The sequence below is a fragment of the Ictalurus punctatus genome, chromosome 9, assembly GCF_001660625.3.
Source record: "Ictalurus punctatus breed USDA103 chromosome 9, Coco_2.0, whole genome shotgun sequence".
NCBI lineage: Eukaryota > Metazoa > Chordata > Actinopteri > Siluriformes > Ictaluridae > Ictalurus > Ictalurus punctatus.
In genome coordinates, this window is record NC_030424.2 from 15,249,649 (window position 1) to 15,266,545 (window position 16,897).

General features: G+C 41.3%; 2 protein-coding genes and 1 long non-coding RNA gene across 8 annotated transcripts in view; 2 read left to right on the forward strand and 1 right to left on the reverse strand.

The window, feature by feature from the left end:
• The window catches only part of itpk1b (inositol-tetrakisphosphate 1-kinase b), a 38,659-nt gene extending 36,038 nt beyond the window's left edge, over positions 1-2,621 (forward strand). For both annotated transcript variants that reach the window (XM_017476913.3, XM_017476914.3), the window contains exon 11: positions 1,492-2,621. In XM_017476913.3, the coding sequence (XP_017332402.1) occupies positions 1,492-1,835 (344 nt within the window). In that variant the 3' untranslated portion in view covers positions 1,836-2,621. The remainder of the gene's footprint in view (positions 1-1,491) is intronic.
• Positions 2,622-4,073: 1,452 nt separating this feature from the next.
• On the reverse strand, positions 4,074-5,472 carry LOC128633568 (uncharacterized). Its single transcript, XR_008396973.1, has 2 exons — positions 5,369-5,472; positions 4,074-4,890 (listed from the first exon to the last, which is right to left on the reverse strand). It is a non-coding gene; the product is annotated as an uncharacterized LOC128633568 (long non-coding RNA).
• Positions 5,473-5,550: 78 nt separating this feature from the next.
• Positions 5,551-16,897, forward strand: part of eml5 (EMAP like 5) — a 57,530-nt gene continuing 46,183 nt past the window's right edge. For 2 of the 5 annotated variants that reach the window (XR_008396971.1, XR_008396972.1), the window contains exon 1: positions 5,551-6,062. Coding sequence is in view for 2 of the 5 variants with exons in the window: in XM_053682552.1 (XP_053538527.1) it covers positions 5,866-6,062 (197 nt within the window). In the remaining 3 variants the exon portion in view is untranslated. The remainder of the gene's footprint in view (positions 6,063-16,897) is intronic. The other 3 variants (XM_053682552.1, XR_008396970.1, XM_017477212.3) reach the window with 3 other exon arrangements.

Below are 16,897 nucleotides of genomic sequence, written 5' to 3' on the forward strand. Positions count from 1 at the left end.
TGTTGCAATACACAACGTACAGATTTTTCATCAGTTTGCAAGACACTGGTTACGCATTTGTACAAATGCTAGCCCTGGTTTTTAGTATCAGCCTGTCAAGCAGGGCCACAGTAGTAGTCAAGTGAATGAAATCCTATTCTTTGTGTGAATTTGCTTAGTGTAGATCAGATCACCACCACAACACGATTTGAAATGTTACTCATATGTTCACTGTGTATGGGTCTGATTGTACTGGCTGTCCTCACTTCAAGACTGATGTTATACTGACGCTTTATATGTTTTGTTTGCCTTTTTCTTGGTGGACAAGGTGGGATCTTGGACCAATCATCCATACACGGACAGCATTTCAAGCTCCATATGTAATCTTTGGTTTACAGATGTGAACTTTCATTTAGAATATAGATTTTCAATGCATATTAAATTTAGAGGAAGCAGTACATTTTATTTACTCTGATTTAGTCTACTTCAGTGGTCCATTTATGACCAGGTTCTAACCTCTTGGCAGAGGTAACAAAGTTTTGAATGAAAATATCCTTGCAACTAATGAAATTCATGATACCATCATTCCACCATCATGCTTTACAAGAGTCCCTGACCCCATTAGCTGCAAGACAACCCTGCAGCATTAATGAACCAACACCATATTTTATAGGCTTTTGCCTGTATGCGGTCCCTTTATCCCCCGGTTGTTTTCATTGCCAAAAAGTTTGATTTTATTCTTGGCAGAACACAGTACAGGCTCCCTGGTCTGATTAGACGTTGGCTTTGGCACAAGTCGACTCGGAGGACACCATCACCACAGTGAAGTATTGTGGTGGTAGCATCATGTTATTGGGATGATGAACTGGTCAGAGTTGAGGGCAAAATGAATGGAGCCAAATACAGGGCAAGCCTGGAGGAAACCCAGGCTGCAAGAGATTTGAGACCGGGAAGGTGGTTCGCCTTCCAAACAACACAACGACTCCAAGCGTACTGCCAGAGCTTCACTGGAGTGGTTCAAATCCAAGAGCCTGAAATTGTTAGAATCGCCTAGACCAGACCTCAGTCCGATTGAGAATCTGCGGCAAGATTCTCCATGCAATCTGACTGAGCTTGAGCAATTCTGCTAAGGAATGGGTGAAACTATCAGGAGCTGATGCACCCAAAAGTGGTTCTACCAAGTATTGACCCACAAATGTCTGCTTTTTGGTTTGTGAACCTTTCTCACGTGAAAATAATATTTTGCACCTTGAAATGTTAGATATTTTCCATATCAAATTGTAAAAATTCCAATTAAGTTAATTTCAATCACAGATTGTATCACTACAAAATATGAAAAGTTAAAGGGGGATACTTATGCGAGGCCCTGTACTGTATGTACACTGTATGTACTCTGTCCCCTAATATGTTCTTTGTGTGACTATCATTGCTTGGGAGGAAAACCTCTGCTAAATGGTAGCTGCATGTTTTAAACAGGCTAGTCTCTAACTCTGCTCTCCATGTGTTTTACAGGATATGAGGGTGTTCCAGAGTTCTTCACTGACCTCCTCAACCACATCACCAGCGTGCTCCAAGGCCAGTCTTCCACTGACCATCTTCCTCTACCACTGGCTTCACCCCCCTCGGCAGCGTTAACAGCTCCAGTCTCAGAGGAGCGGAGCGGCGCCCCCTCCCAGGAGTGCTGCAGCCTGTTAGGGGAAGAGTCCGACAACAGCAGCAGCAGCAGTGCGTGGATCTTGGAGGGGGATGAAGGACTGAAGAGTCCATGCCAGAGACTGGGCTGCAATTCAGCAGTGTCACCCAACTTCCAACAGCACTGCGTGGCCACCATCGCCACCAAAGCCTCGTCCCAGTGACCACCTTCTTTCCCTCCACTGAACAAAACAAGAACAGAGTGAATAATAATAAATAACAATAATAGATTATATTAAAGCACTATCTGTAATCAGAAATAAACCTTTTACTCTATTTGTTGGTAGTGTTAATAATGAGGTGATGGGAGTCCTTATACTTTTGTGTATTTTTCTTTTTCTTTTCAAGTCTAACACTCAATACTGTAAAGTGAACTCAGTATTGATCAACAGATTTGCTGTAGTGTTCATATTTGTTTTAAAATGTGTTTTATTTTGAAGCACTGTGGAGAATGAGGAGAGATGAGTTTCATGCAGGAGAGGGGATCCTCAGTGTATACCACTGGTTTTGGCAGGATGAGGGTTTTAATAAAAATGTTTTAATTTGCCGGTGGACATGTACCTATAAGGCAATCTTGTAACTTTTAACAGCTTTATGCTCCATGTTAAGTGTCGATCCTACATTGTAACGGTCTCTGATGTGGTATTGTACAAGTCTCCCTTCTCACCTCCAAACTAAGAACAGCAAATCTGATGAAATATTGTTTCTTGTATGGAAGAACGTCTAGAACACCTTTTGCGCTCCGTCGATGGCTGTGTAATTCAACTCTAGGTGTTCATCTTAACGTTTTTTTTTTTTTTTTTACCTGCCTCGCTAGAACATTGATACCTGGCATTTCTCTGTACGCATTTCCTTATTTTGTGATGATCCAACCTCGGGAATTTCAATGACAAGTGTCATTAATGTTTTGATTGTGTTATGAAACAACAGCCGTGAACAGTGTAAGTGCATATTCTGTGTGCGTTTGTGCCTGCATGTGTGTCCGACCAGAGGTTCTTGCATTCCGATATTTTGGATGTGGTCTGGTGCAGTTGTTTGGGTTTTTTTTTTTTTAAATCCTTAAGTCCCACTCTTGGTTAATAGGAATGGATAGTTGTAATCTGATGACTGTAGATATGGAGCTGTTTAGGTTTTTTTTTAAGTAACAGAAAAAGTATGTTTTTTGAGCAATCTCACTTGAAGGCAATTATCAATGCCTAATCCTGTAACCATTCCTGTTTAGGTGATCAAGAATTATATTTAATTTATATTAAAATTTTCACTTTTTTTTAAACTAACAAATGACTAACAAATCTAAACAAATGAATTCGACCTGGTTATTTAAAAAAAAAAAAAAAAAAAAAGTTAGAATTGTTTCCTTAATTAATTGAAGCTTGTCTTCTGAAGAGTAAATCAGTTAGCTCTAATGCAAAGGAATTATGATTGTAAGTAGCGTTTTGACCCATTTTTTTTGTTACTTGCCTTTATTGCAACCAGTACAAATGGTTTACCTGAAATAAGGGCATTTCTTATATAAGCACTACAGTCTTAAAAGACTTTGTTTTGTAAAATGCACCATCTCTAGCTGATGTACATTCACATGATCACATGATTCATAAGCTAATTTTGTTTTTGGTAGACATGATTATTAGTGAATGTCTTTGTGCAAGTCGCTATATTGGTTTTATTTAGCAACGAGGGGATTAAAATCTGTTGGAATTCTTCATGTTTTTGATCTGATCAACAGATTGATGATCTGTTCAAATTCAGTTTATTTTAACCATCTAACATTACATTTAAAAGGGAAATCTAGCAGTTTGGAAATTGAATACGGGCATTTTAGGTTATTATTATTATGCTGTTATACTAGAGCAATCAACAATGTTTGTATGAGACAGTTTGAAAACAGTAACAGGGGAGTTTGTACAGATGCACATGGGCAAAATGATGACATTGCTTCAGGAACTGGTTTGGGTTACAGATGACAATTTGTATTGAAGAGCTTTGGTACTTCCCCTGAGCAATTTGGGAAAATGTTATTTGTAGTACTTTCCTTCACCTCTAGAGGTCCATTGTTAAGAGTCAAATCTTTTTAATTCAGTGTGTATACCAAAATGCTAAGCACCTTTGCACAAAACTGATTTCAAATCTATCTTCATAGTTTCTTTTATTGGATTGCGTTTGGATTGCATTTACTTTCTTTTGGGTGGAAAACTTTAACTGCCTATCTAATCAACATGTTGAACTTGATGTGTTTGAACTTAACTTGAAACTAATGCAGTTTTGCCATTCTTGGTTATATATATATATATATATATATATATATATATATATATATATATATATATATATATATAATTGGAATAGACTTTACATGGCTGATAAGAGGTGAGATTAAAGTTGTCACATGCTCTGAAAATGGCCCACTTCTTTTAGCCCTGTGAGATGGAGAGACTATGACAGCTTTGTACACTGCTGTGCTTTGTGTCTCTTAATTGTGCACTTACATTTATTGTACTTTGACATGGGAAAAAAAAACCAATACTCCTACTCATCATGTTCTCTTGAAATCCACTTGAATGTTTACTTAGAAATGTTTATATATACATATATATGTATATGTGTGTGTGTGTATATGTATATATATATATATATATATATATATATATATATATATATATATATATATATATATATATATATATATATATATAATAGACTATGTATGTATACAGTGCACAAACCCTCCTACTCCTGCATACATACCTACATCCATACAGAACATCATGTATAACATTGTGTTTTGTAAGTTAAAAATCAAATCTACACTTTGTGATTCCTTTTAGATAAAAGATTTTAAAAACAAACAATATATTCCTTTGTGTTTTTTAATAGTCATGACAGTCTGCGTTTGTGTGTATGTAAGCATGTTTTATATGTCCCCACAAGGATAGGAATATTTGATAGTTTTGACCTTGTTGGGACATCTGCATGGTTCCCACGAGAAAAACTGCACGCTTGCCTCACACCTCCGGGGTCGGGGGTTCAAATCCTGCCTCCGCCCTGTGTGCGTAGAGCTTGCATGTTCTCTCTGTGTTTCGGGGGTTTCCTCCGGGTACACCGGTTTCCTCCCCCAGTCAAAAGACATGGCATAATAGGCCCAGTGGCATTTCCAAATTGTCCAGGGTGTCCCCTGCCTTGTTCCCCCGAGTTCCCCGGGATAGGCTCCAGACTCCGACCCTGTGTAGTATAAGCGTTACAGAAAATTCATTTTTAGCATTAATTACTTACATTATTAAATTAATTATTAATAACATTTAATTTAACAGGGTTATCAGCTGTTAAAAACCATTTGATTTGCCCTTATCGCTCTGATATTATATTTCCAGTGCCATTTGTTTTATCGTTAAATTAGATAAATGTAGTTGTTTCATTTTTTTAAATATCCTACCACAAACCTGAGTTTGACCAGCTTGCTAAGCGTTTCAGGATAAAGCCCCCAGGAAAAACAATATATTAAATATTACAATATATTAAAAAGTTTTCTGGCTGCTTGATCCTTTATAAACTGCATAGCCTATATGTGGCTGTAATGATACCCGTGAGTGGCATGAAGTGTTGTATTAATAAATAAGTAAATAAATAAATAAATAAACAAATAAGGTCAAATTAAGCATTACAACTGCAGGATAATTGTTATGCCCGTGAACAAACCCACGTCTAGCCGATGACGCTGCTGACTGCCATTGGTCTGTCAGTTATCACTCAAGGTTGCGCTGTAAATTTTCCGTGACGTGAATGGCTGGCTTCTACATCCATCAGTGCTGCTGACTGCGGTTGTGGGCGGAGCTTATGAAGCGATCTGCTAAAAAAAAAAAAAAAAAAAAAACAACTGAGGATTTTACGCAAAGCACAAGAGCAAAGCCGCCCGAGCGGCCAGGAGCGAGAAGGTCCGCTGTACAGTTTCATCTGTGAATAAGTACGAGGCGGGCTTTTTAAGGCTCGTTAAACACTATATATATATATTTATAAAATATAAATAAGGCCGTGGACCAACAACAAGATGCAAACAGAGCAAAGTTGAGAAGACGCGAGGAGTTTGTGTGAAGAAAATGTCGGAAGTCTTCTGTTCAGGCGGACGAGGTGCTTCTGAGTGAAGCAGGGCTGAGCGTCGTGGAGGAGAAAAACCGCTTCTGAGAGAGAATAAGTGCGAACATGGCTGACAGAACAGCTCCAAACTGCCATCTGCGTCTGGAGTGGGTTTACGGCTACCGGGGCCACCAGTGCCGCAACAACCTGTACTACACAGCCGCCAAGGAGATCGTGTACTTCGTGGCAGGTGTAGGAGTTGTGTACAACACACGGGAACACAAGCAGAAATTTTACCTGGGTCACAACGACGACATAATCAGGTACAGTTCAACTGGTGAAAAAAACAACAACCTACAAATAAATAACGAGCTAAAGATAGCATGTAAACTATAGCTATTTGAAGATAACGGCCCGCGCGCACCACAGTTTTATACTAAAAGCTCGTAAATGAATATGTCCTGCTCGCGAGAAGCTTTAATACGGTGTGTGTGTGTGTAAATGTTACTTTAATGCAACGTGCCTGTGAAATGTGCTGTTCGCTCTGAACTGGGCTCTGCAGCTCGGGGTTTAGCCTCGTTAACCTTCAGGAGTTGTTGGTGCTGGACAGAGACAGTGTAGCGCGCGCACGCACACACACGCGCGTACAGACGCACACACACGCACGCGCACACACGTGCGCACACACGTACACACACGCGTGCACACACGCACACGCATATACACACACTCACACGCGCGCGCGCACAGACGCACACACTTCACACACGCGCGCACAGACGCACACATACACACACGAGGTCAGTGACCGACTCTGCCTGCTACAATGGAGATTTAATCTGCTTTTTGTCTGACTGATGAAACGGTCAACTGTGCACAACTCCAATAAGTTCCATTCAGGTGTAATGTCCCAGTGAACTGTGTTCAAGGACGTAATGATGACAAGCTCCTTTATGTACCATAGTAACGATTAATCAGTGTAGTGTCACCCTGCTGAAGAAAAAACAAAACCAAAACAAAAACATCTAGCTTGCTCTGGCCAGATACCAGCTGCCGAAACACAGACTGAGCTGGTCGAACTTGTAGACCTGTAGTCTTTGCCCGCTGGTAAGTGCTGGTAGAAAGGAAAGGTTTTCTGTATTCCTGCTGATAACGCTGCATCATCGACACGGAGGGAAGGCATTTACGAAATCTCAAACATGTAGTGAACAATTTAGTCATAAGGAATAAAGAAGCCGGTTGAGCAGCTTGACCAGGATCTTTCGATTTGAACAATACCAACACCTGGTCTCTGTATGTATTATACAGGTAGTCCTTTTTTTAAGTAAAGTTTGATGTAACTTTTACTTGATTGATGAACGTTAAAAAAAATGTTCACCAATCAAGTACTACATAAACATATAGAGTTTCTCAAGGGGTCTTTGGATATATTTTACTTGAATAACATTGAATCATACAACATTTAAGAGTTCTTCCAAAGAAAGCCTTTACAGTACTAGATGGCACCTTTTTCTCTAATAGGCTTTCTTACAGTAGACTTTGCTCCTTTTTCAGTTGTTAATTAGCTCCTGGCGCTTTTTAAATAGACTGCCAGCTACAAGAACGTTTGTAACTAAACCCTGGCGTGTATTAGCGCTCACAACTCTATGCTGTCAAATATGCTTATTTTTATGATTTTTAGTATCCATCCTCTGGCAGAGTGAGAGAAAAATTGCGGACGCACTTTTGCTAGCGATCGTACGAGGGGGTGGGTGTCGTCATTGCCGCTTGTCAGCTGGCTCAACCCTCCATTATTAATCAGGTTAGAAAGGAACTGACCTTTTTCACTGTGCGTATGCGATCACACCTTTATCCACACCCCAGTGCCTATACTGTATGTATACGCGAGCAAATAATATCTGTGAATTATTAAAACCCGTTTACTCGCTCGCATGCTTGCGGTGTACAGGATTTGAATTATTCCATTTTTAATCTGTGCTGGTCTTCTCCGTACAGCACAGTGAGAGAAAGTGCCACAGTGGAGCTCACAGATATTTTGACTCGCAAGTCAGTATGTGTTACAGGATTGTGTCAAAATGCATGAGAGAAAGAGAGAGAGAGACAGTGAGTAAGACAATAAAGCCGGGTGACCTGAAACAGAGTACAGGCCGCAGGGACTAATTTAGGCGGTATGGTTAAACAAGGCATTAAATTGCTAGGAAACTGGCGTTAACTGGAATAGCAAGAGAAACTCCTTAAGAGCTACACAGAAAGCAGAATACGGAGACAGAATCAAGTATTACACAAGGCCTTTCCTTCAAAGACCAGACAGCCACTTACCGATCTGCCTCACATTACAGAAATGTGTTTGCGTGTCAGTTCAGTTGTTCCATAAGTGCCTGTGCTTCTCTGGTTACTTCAGCAGCAGAATGTGGCCTCGTGGTTGACCCACTGAGATAACTGTCATTCACTGTTCATGCATATCAAATGCCTCCATATGGCACTAGTGTCATGTTGTGTTTCGCTTATGTGCTGTGTAAACTGTCTATTGTAAAAACGCTGTCTGTGTAAAATAGAGCTTATTTAACATTTATTTTTACAATCGGTAAAATAACATGCTCATTTAGATCCTGTTTGACCGATGCGTGGTTTCAGGGTTAAACGTTCCATTCACGGTTAACACGTTCACCTCACACCTTCAGGGTCGGGGGTTCAATTCCCACCGTGGCCCTGTGTGTGTGGAGTTTGCATGTTCTCCCCGTTCTGTGGGGGTTTCCTCCGGGTAGTCCGGTTTCCTCCCCCAGTCCAGAGACATGCATGGTAGGCTGACTGGCGTGTCCAAAGTGTCCGTAGTGTATGAATGGGTGTGTGAATGTGTATGTGAGTGTCGCCCTGCGATTCATTGGCACCCCTTCCGGGGTGTACCCCGCCTTGTGCCCGATGCTCCCTGGGATAGGCTCCAGGTTCCCCACGACCCTGAAAAGGATAAACGGTATAGAGGATGGATGGATGGATGGGTGGATGTTCCACTCACATCTTGAAGGTTGGAATCTGATTGGCTCTTCACATGACCGTGTATGTGTACATGCATGCACCATGTGCGATAAGAAAAAAATGTTTGAATATCGTGACACAATACACTGTTTTTCTGAGTAAGATATAGTCAATGTGGGGGGTGTTGGTAGTGTTGGTGAAGAACATGGTGGCTTAGTGGTGGGCACGTTTGTCTCGTACCTCCAGGGTCGGAGGCTCGAATCCCACCTCTGCCATGTATGTGTGTGCAGAGTTTGCATGTTCTCCCGGTGCCTCAGGGGTTTCCACTGGGTACTCCGGTTTCCTCCCCCAGTCCAAAGACACGCTTCGTAGGCTGATTGGCATTTCTAAATTGTCCGTTGTGTGTGATCGTGCCTGCGTAGGATAAGCGGTCTGGAAGATGGATGGATGGATAGAGTCAATGGATAATGTCTTTAAAGGTTGAGAGTGTTGTCTGAAACAGACACAGTAAACAAGATAGGCTTGCAGGTTTGCTGACGTGTTGTGCGTGACCGTTTGAAATGTCAGTCACACCGCTTCTTTCTGTGAAAGTAGCTGATACTTGGTCACGTTTCACGACCAAAATGATCAAACTCTCTCATGAAACTGTGTGTGTGTGTTTGTGTGGCAGTTCAGATGCACATTTGTTTAGTCTGTCGTGGCTTTGACAAGCAGAGCAAGTTACAGTTAGAAGATGTGTGAAATATTGACCCAATATATCTGAACAAAAAGCAGACAAATGCGTACAAGACAACGTTGCAAGAAAATAGTCCAGAAATGATTTTAACATGATTTAGGCTATGTTCAGACAGGCAGCACATTTTTTGGCTTATTCAAGTTTCTCTAATCTGAATGCCAAAGTAAGATAAGTCGAATTAAATTCTATGCATGAATTTAATGTCAAACTGAATGTAATGTGTAATATTAGGGATTTGCCTCCAGAACAAAATGGACAAACACCAGCATGAAGGGAGGTTGGGCGGTTGTTGTTGTTTTTTCTTTGTTTTAACAATTTAAGTATCTGTAGAAATTGTCTAAATACCTTCAGAACTGTGACCTGAGGTTGGCCTTATATAAGCCATAATCCACTGCGACATTTCAATATTGGTGGCAAGCTAACTAGCCATCTGCTACTCATTCCTCCATATATGCAGGACTGTCTCGTTACTATGACAACTAGTGTGTATATGGGAGCAAACAAAAACGAAACAGATTCGATCACTTGTCATTTACGACGCAAACACTCAGTCGAAAGCGAGAAATAAGGATTGAAGAAAGAAATCTAATTTCCCAGTGCTGCGTGACCAAAGCGTTGCTTTTCAGTATAAATGTCAGTAATGCAGGGGCTTAAATAGTTACTGTTCTGAATAAATCAATCTTTCAATTGACCCATTTCATGTATAAATGTACTCTGATCAAGCAACATGTGCAGGATGTAGGTCCAGCGCGTTGCGTTGGCTGCGTGTGGGTGTGTCAGCGTGTTGTGCTTTTGTAGCTGTGTTTGTTTATACGGCTGTTGCCCTGGAGTGAAATGCTCTGTGGGTGGTGGACGTTGGGATCAGCAGATGTTGAATACAGCTCATTTTACAGCGGCTCGCTCAGAACAGAGAAAGAGAAGTACATGAGCCCTTCCTTAGACAATAGACGGGCTGCTGTTCCTGTCATCTTGACATGATGAATTAGTCTCTCTGCATGCGCATCATGATGCCTGGCTGAAAAATGCTCGACTTGTGCTTGCGAAACACACCGACGGTCCACACTGTATGATGTTTTCAGTTAAAGCGGAAGGGAAAAAAACAAAGGATTAAAGAACAAAACGGGTCTAATAGAGCAGATACGTGGTGTAAAGTGTAGCCTGTCTACGAAATTGAATGATGCAGAATGCACTGTTGTAGAGCGGGATGTTTTGCGGGATTTTTTGGAGACAGAAGGCACGGTGGATTAGTGGTAAGCATGTTTGCCTCACACCTCTGGTTGGGGGTTCGAATCCTGCTTCCACCCAGTGCGTGGAGTTAGCATGCTTTCTCCTGGGTACTCTGGTTTCCTCCCTAAGTCCAAGTGTTGATTGGCGTTTCCAAATTGTCTGTAGTGTGTGATCGTGCACTGCGATGGGTGAGCAGTCCAGAGTGTCCCCCGTGTTGTGCTCCGAGTCCCCCGGGATAAGATCCACACTCCCATGTGACCCCGTGAAGGATAAGCGGTATGGCATGGAAAATGGATGGATGGACGTTTTGTTATTAAAAAGCTTTCATTTCGAAATGGATAAATGAAAGATATAAAGCTAGAGATTTGGATGTAGATTATGTGATTGAATTTGCATCACTGCAAACTGAAATGACCATAATGACCGTTCCAGTCTGCAGTGTGGACTCCTGACCCGGCCTGACCACACAGATGGCTGCATAGACACGGGACTCCAGTAGGATTCAGTGCAGTTGAAGTAGGTGTCTGCATAAATAAGTGTGTTTGGCAGGTAGCCGTCTGAATACGCATCCCTGAACTTTTATTTTCAACTTCATTTAGAATAGCTGAACCCTGAAATGCACTCATGAAGTCTTGGGTAGGTTAGGTACAGAAATGTTCTGCACTATAAGTTCTGGTGTTCGATATAAAGGACATATTTATGATTATCACAGGGTGAATGACATTGAAATCCCTGAATACCCCTGTGAACTGGTGATGTATGCTATGTTTGGCGTTTACTAATATAATTTATGAGTATGTTGACAAAAAGATTAACCCAGGGATATGCAAGTAAACAGAGTTCTGTAACTAAATTAAGTACAAAGAGTATTAATAAGTATGTAGTATTGTTTTAGGTAACTCAGTATGATTAAAGATTAGAGCCTGGTTTATTAGTCCATTTTACCAGCACAGGATGTGGTCTACGTCCTGAAACTCTCACCAGCGTGTGTTTGTGTCGGGTGAACGTTGATTAATTGGTCCCTGCTGCACGAGCTCCTGAAGCCGAATTGCCCTGAGGATGAAATGTCTGTTTGTTTAAAAAGCTCAGCATGTCCAAAGACGTGAATGAAGATGGAGCATGAATGAATGAGGCAAAAGGGCGTGACTGAATGAAACGAATGATTATTTGGCAACCTGCTCTGCTGAACTGTCTCTGTAGAGTATCCAGGCTGTACCAGTGCGTTTCAAGTTAGAGTGAAAACGCTGGGAAGTGTATTATGGTTGAGAAATAATTAGCATTTTACAAAGTATAAGCGGTATAGAAGATGGATGGATCGATGGACTCCAGTTTCCCCAGACCAGAGACATGCATTGTAGGCTGATTGACATTTCTAAATTGTCCGTAGTTTGTGAGAGTGTGTGTGCGATTGTGCCCTGCAATGGGTTGGCACCACATGGGTTAGATGCCAGGCTCCTCGTGACCCTGTGTAGGACAAATGGTATGGAAAATGGATGGATGAAAACCTGTCCATTTTTAGAGGATTTCTACTAGCTAAAGTTTTGCTGGAACTTGGTTTGGTATGGTGCACAGTTACTTCACCACAGACTTTTTAAAAAAATACCAATTAAAATGCATTTCTGTCTACTGCCATGTACCCATTCATTTGTTCACTCAGTGAAGTTCCTTACGCTAGTGCTTGTTTCTGGCTGCAACATTCCACAGTTTCACTACCATATTACTCTGGATGTCCACTAAATCATACTACAACAACCTCTAGACTAAAGGGACAGGACTGCACTCGAAACGCTTCGGCTGTGTAATCTGCTACTGTTACATTGCTACCTCTGCGGTCACTCCTAGTACGTCCTAATTTTAACACGCACACACAACTAGCAAATGCACAGAAGAACATAGCGTTTCTGACCAGAACTAAACAACAGCACACTGCTGAACTACTTAGATTTGTCTTTTTTTGGCTCAGCATGCTGATCTTCCTTCCTTCCTCTCTTTCAGTGATAAATACTGAGAATGTAGGAAACTTTATGAAAAAGTCATTGTCATAAATCTAAGAAAGAAGAACAAATAGGGGATTTGATATTTTTTGTTTGTTTGTTTTGTTTTTATTATAGAGTGCATATACCCTGGGGGGAATGGTGGCTTAGTGGTAAGCACATTTGCCTCGCACCCCGGTGTTGGTGGTTCTATTCCTGCCGCCCCCTCCCTGTGTGAACGGAACTTTCATACTCTCCCCGTGCTTCATAGGTTTCCTCCGGGGACTCCGGTTTCCTCCCCCAGTCTAAAGACATGCATTGTATGCTGAGTGGCATTTCCAAATAGTCCGTAGTGTGTGAACGTGTATACGTTTGTGCCCTGAGATGTGTTGGCACCTCATCCGCGGTGTACACCAAATTGTGCCCCGATTTCCCTGGGATAGGCACCAGGGAACTAAACCACCCCCCTTCCCCTTCCCCATGACCCCTTACAGGATTAGCAGTACATAAAATGATGGACGGATAGAATGATGGATGTATATACAGTACACAGGGATGTGCAAAGAGATTTTCGTACAGACAATTTATAATAAATTTTTACTGCCAGCTTGTGTATTTTTAAATGGTCAGTTAATAACTTGATAACTTCAACATACCTCATAACGGCTCTAGCTATTACATGAACAAAGCCTTCATAAGATCTATCCATAGGTTGTTGTTGAGTGTTATTTGTATGATGAGAATGTGTGTGCGTGCGTGTGTGTGTGTGTGTGTGTGTGTACTCAGGTGAGGGGAGGGCTGATTGCATGTCTCGCCACGTGATCACAAGGTTTCTGACTCTCATAGTCTCTCTTGCCGTGTCCCCGTAAGCCATGCATGCAATCATTTCAACATAATCCGTAATCTGCATTGCTTCCTGCTGCTAGTGTTCCAATAGTATCAATAAGCTGGTGCGGATGTGTTTCTAGGGGCATGCAATCAAGGGGAAAATTATATCACCTTTTAACCTAGGTGTGATCAGTGTGAAACTGTGTAGGTGGGGCATTTGGAAATGCACAGTTGAGAGCATCTGCAGCCCAGGTGCTAGTGACCGTCCTGTATTTTACAGAGAAGACGTGAAAGAGGACTGTGGTGAACTTATTGAGGGTGTTTTTCTTTTTTTTATGTCCTTGAAAACACAGCGTGATGTGTTTTGCGTGATGGAGCAGCAGCCTTCTCGGTTTGCAGTGTGCTATGTGCGTGACTGCACTCCCAGAGGAAAAACCCTCAGTAGATTTAAATGGAAGTTTATACACTACAGCCAAGTGCACACACATACTGCTGTACATATTCATATTCATATGTTCTCTTCACACAAGTTAACACTAATAGTTGTTTTCAGACATCACACACATCAGCCGTGTAATGCATGCGATTACGGCAGGCTTAATTGGATGGATTTACATACAAATTACGTGAAGGAGACATAGGTGACAGAGAGCGTGTGTGCGTGCGTATAGACCATGTGACCAGGCCCAGGGAGCAGAGTGCATGTGTGTTGATATGATGCAGTGATGCATGTGTGAACCCATTACAGTGAGGTTAATGCTAAGAGACAGATCTCTCTCTGTCCTGGTCTATCCCTACAGAAGGGAATCCTCTCTCCCTCCCTCCCCCTCCCTCTCTCTCTCTCTCTCTCTTGCTTTCTCATTTTCTTACTCACTCCCCCCTCCCTCTCTCTGTCACTCTCCTTTCTCCATTCTCTTTCTGTCCTACTTGGCTGCTCTTAGCCCTTACATACTGTGCAAACATTCATTCGTTCATTATCTCAAAGCTGTTTATCTGATCACAGCAGACTTTAACTCCTACTAAACTACTCATACTCACAAACAACACAAACGCTGACATATAAAAACTCTTTAAGCGGCTGTGCCTGAAAGAGGCAGTAGCAGGCCAGGAGTGTAGGTTAAAGAGTATCCCTGCGTGGGAAGATTAATCTCTGATACTGTGTAGGATAGCTGTGTTTCAAACAGAACCACGTTGCTTCTCGTTTTCAGATGTAGTATTCTCGGAGCAATTATTGTAAAAGCCTGAAAGGCTCTTTTGTAACCAGTAAAATGCACACTGATTGCAAACAAGACCAGTTTTACCAACACACTTTAGCTAGATAAATCAGTAACCATTATAAACCAGTGTGGACCAGCATGATATACTTTTTTTTTTTCTTCGGTAAAAATGATTTTATTTGTTCATTTGAGAAGAGCCTACACTACTCAAAAATGTTTTGTGATCACCTGTACAATCTACTAACTAAAAATGTTATCTGATTTTATAACATTTTGTGCTTTATGCCTTGTGCTGTTGTTGGATGTGCAGAAAGCAAAGCCAGTTTACATTACATTATGCTCAAAGATACGATATACCTTAAATTAATTGGTCATCTAATGAGTCAGAATATAACTGAATATGAATACTCGTTATAAATATTGATCTGTTAAAGTCACCGTTGATGAAATAAATGAAATATTATTCCTCAATTTATCATTTACTGTTCCATTTTATTTTATTATTATTATTATTATTATTTCTGTTATCAATTCTAGGACATTATGTTAGTTATGTATTTTCTAATCCTCTTACAATTTATATGATAATGAGGGAGGTGGGGGGGGGTGGGGGGGGGTGGCTTATTTACCCAGAAAGTATCCGGTGCATGATTGACTAACCATCGTGTACAAAAAACATCTTTAATTATTGTACCACCCTATTAAAACCAATCGAGTGAATCAATCAGTGATAATATAGCTGGGTCAATGTATTCATGTGTTATTTTGTATGTATTATTTATTGTATTATTTATTATGCAAGAATCTATAACTTTATGTTCTGTTAATGCTGTGAGATTACTAGAAATGAGTTCTATTTCATGCAGTTATTCATACATCCATCCATTTTCCATACCGCTTATCCAACACAGGGTCTCAAGGGAGCCTGGAGCCTATCCTAGGGGACTCAGGGGACGAGGCGGGGGATGGTTGTGCCATCCTGGATGGTGTGCCAACTCATCGCCGGGCACACTCGCACACACACTCACACACCCACTACAGACAGTTTGGAAATGCCAGTCAGCCTACAGTGCATGTCTTGGGACTGGGGGAGGACACCGGAGTACCCCGGAAGAAAAAAATGCAAAGCACAGGGAGATGCAAACTCCACATACACAGGGTGGAGGTGGGAATTGAAATCCCAACCCTGGAGGTACAAGGCAAACATGCTAACCACTAAGCCACCATGCAGCCAAATGGAATAAGTATAGAACCTAAAGCATAAACGAATTATTACAGTGCAATATTAAGTTCTGCTTTGTAATCTTGCAGAATAAATTAAGCAGTGCTTTCACCCTGTGTATGTTCGAGCTGTGGAGCCTCCAGTTAAGCCAAATGTGTTCTGAACTAGGATATATTCAATAGCACTAGTACAGATTTTGTACCCTAAACGAAGTCTAATGCTGTGTTTTAATGCTGTAGGATTACTAAGCAGCGATTAATAATGCACTGTAATGCTGCAGGCTTTAGGCTCTGTACCAAATCTGTTCAGCACCCCAATTTTGCACGAATGATTATCTGTCTTTGTATTTGAAGTATGGAGCTTGTTGCTGGTAATCCCACAGCAGTAACAGAGCTCTGTGCTTTATAACGATCCAAATGTTCAGCCTTATGATATTGAGTTCTAAATCTGGGGCTACTGAAGGCAGTCAAATGAATAGAAATGATACGGAGCCTACAGGCTTGAACATGCCGTATACAGCACTGTGAATTATTAATAGTTGATTCCCGCCACAGGAACACAGGAGATTAGGAAATGTTGTATGAGTAAATCCCAAATACAGTGACGACTAAACACGTGATAGAGTTGATGAAATAGCAAAAATGAGAAACAGAAATATAAAAAGGTACACTAAATGATAAATGTACGTAGGAGTAATAGGGGTGTAACGATACAGCATATTGTATTGTGTCATTTGATATGAGGCTGTTGATTCAATCTCTCTGTGTATCGAACAATACAGTCAGCAGATTGCATAATAAAGTAGTCTATTCATCCATCCATCTGCTACCACTTACTCCTTTTCAGGGTCACGGGGAACCTGGAGCCTATCCCAGGAAGCATCGGGCACGAGGCAGGGTACCAATCCATCGCAGGGCATCACATACACATTCACACACCCATTCATACACTACGGACACACCAATCAGCCTACCACGCATGT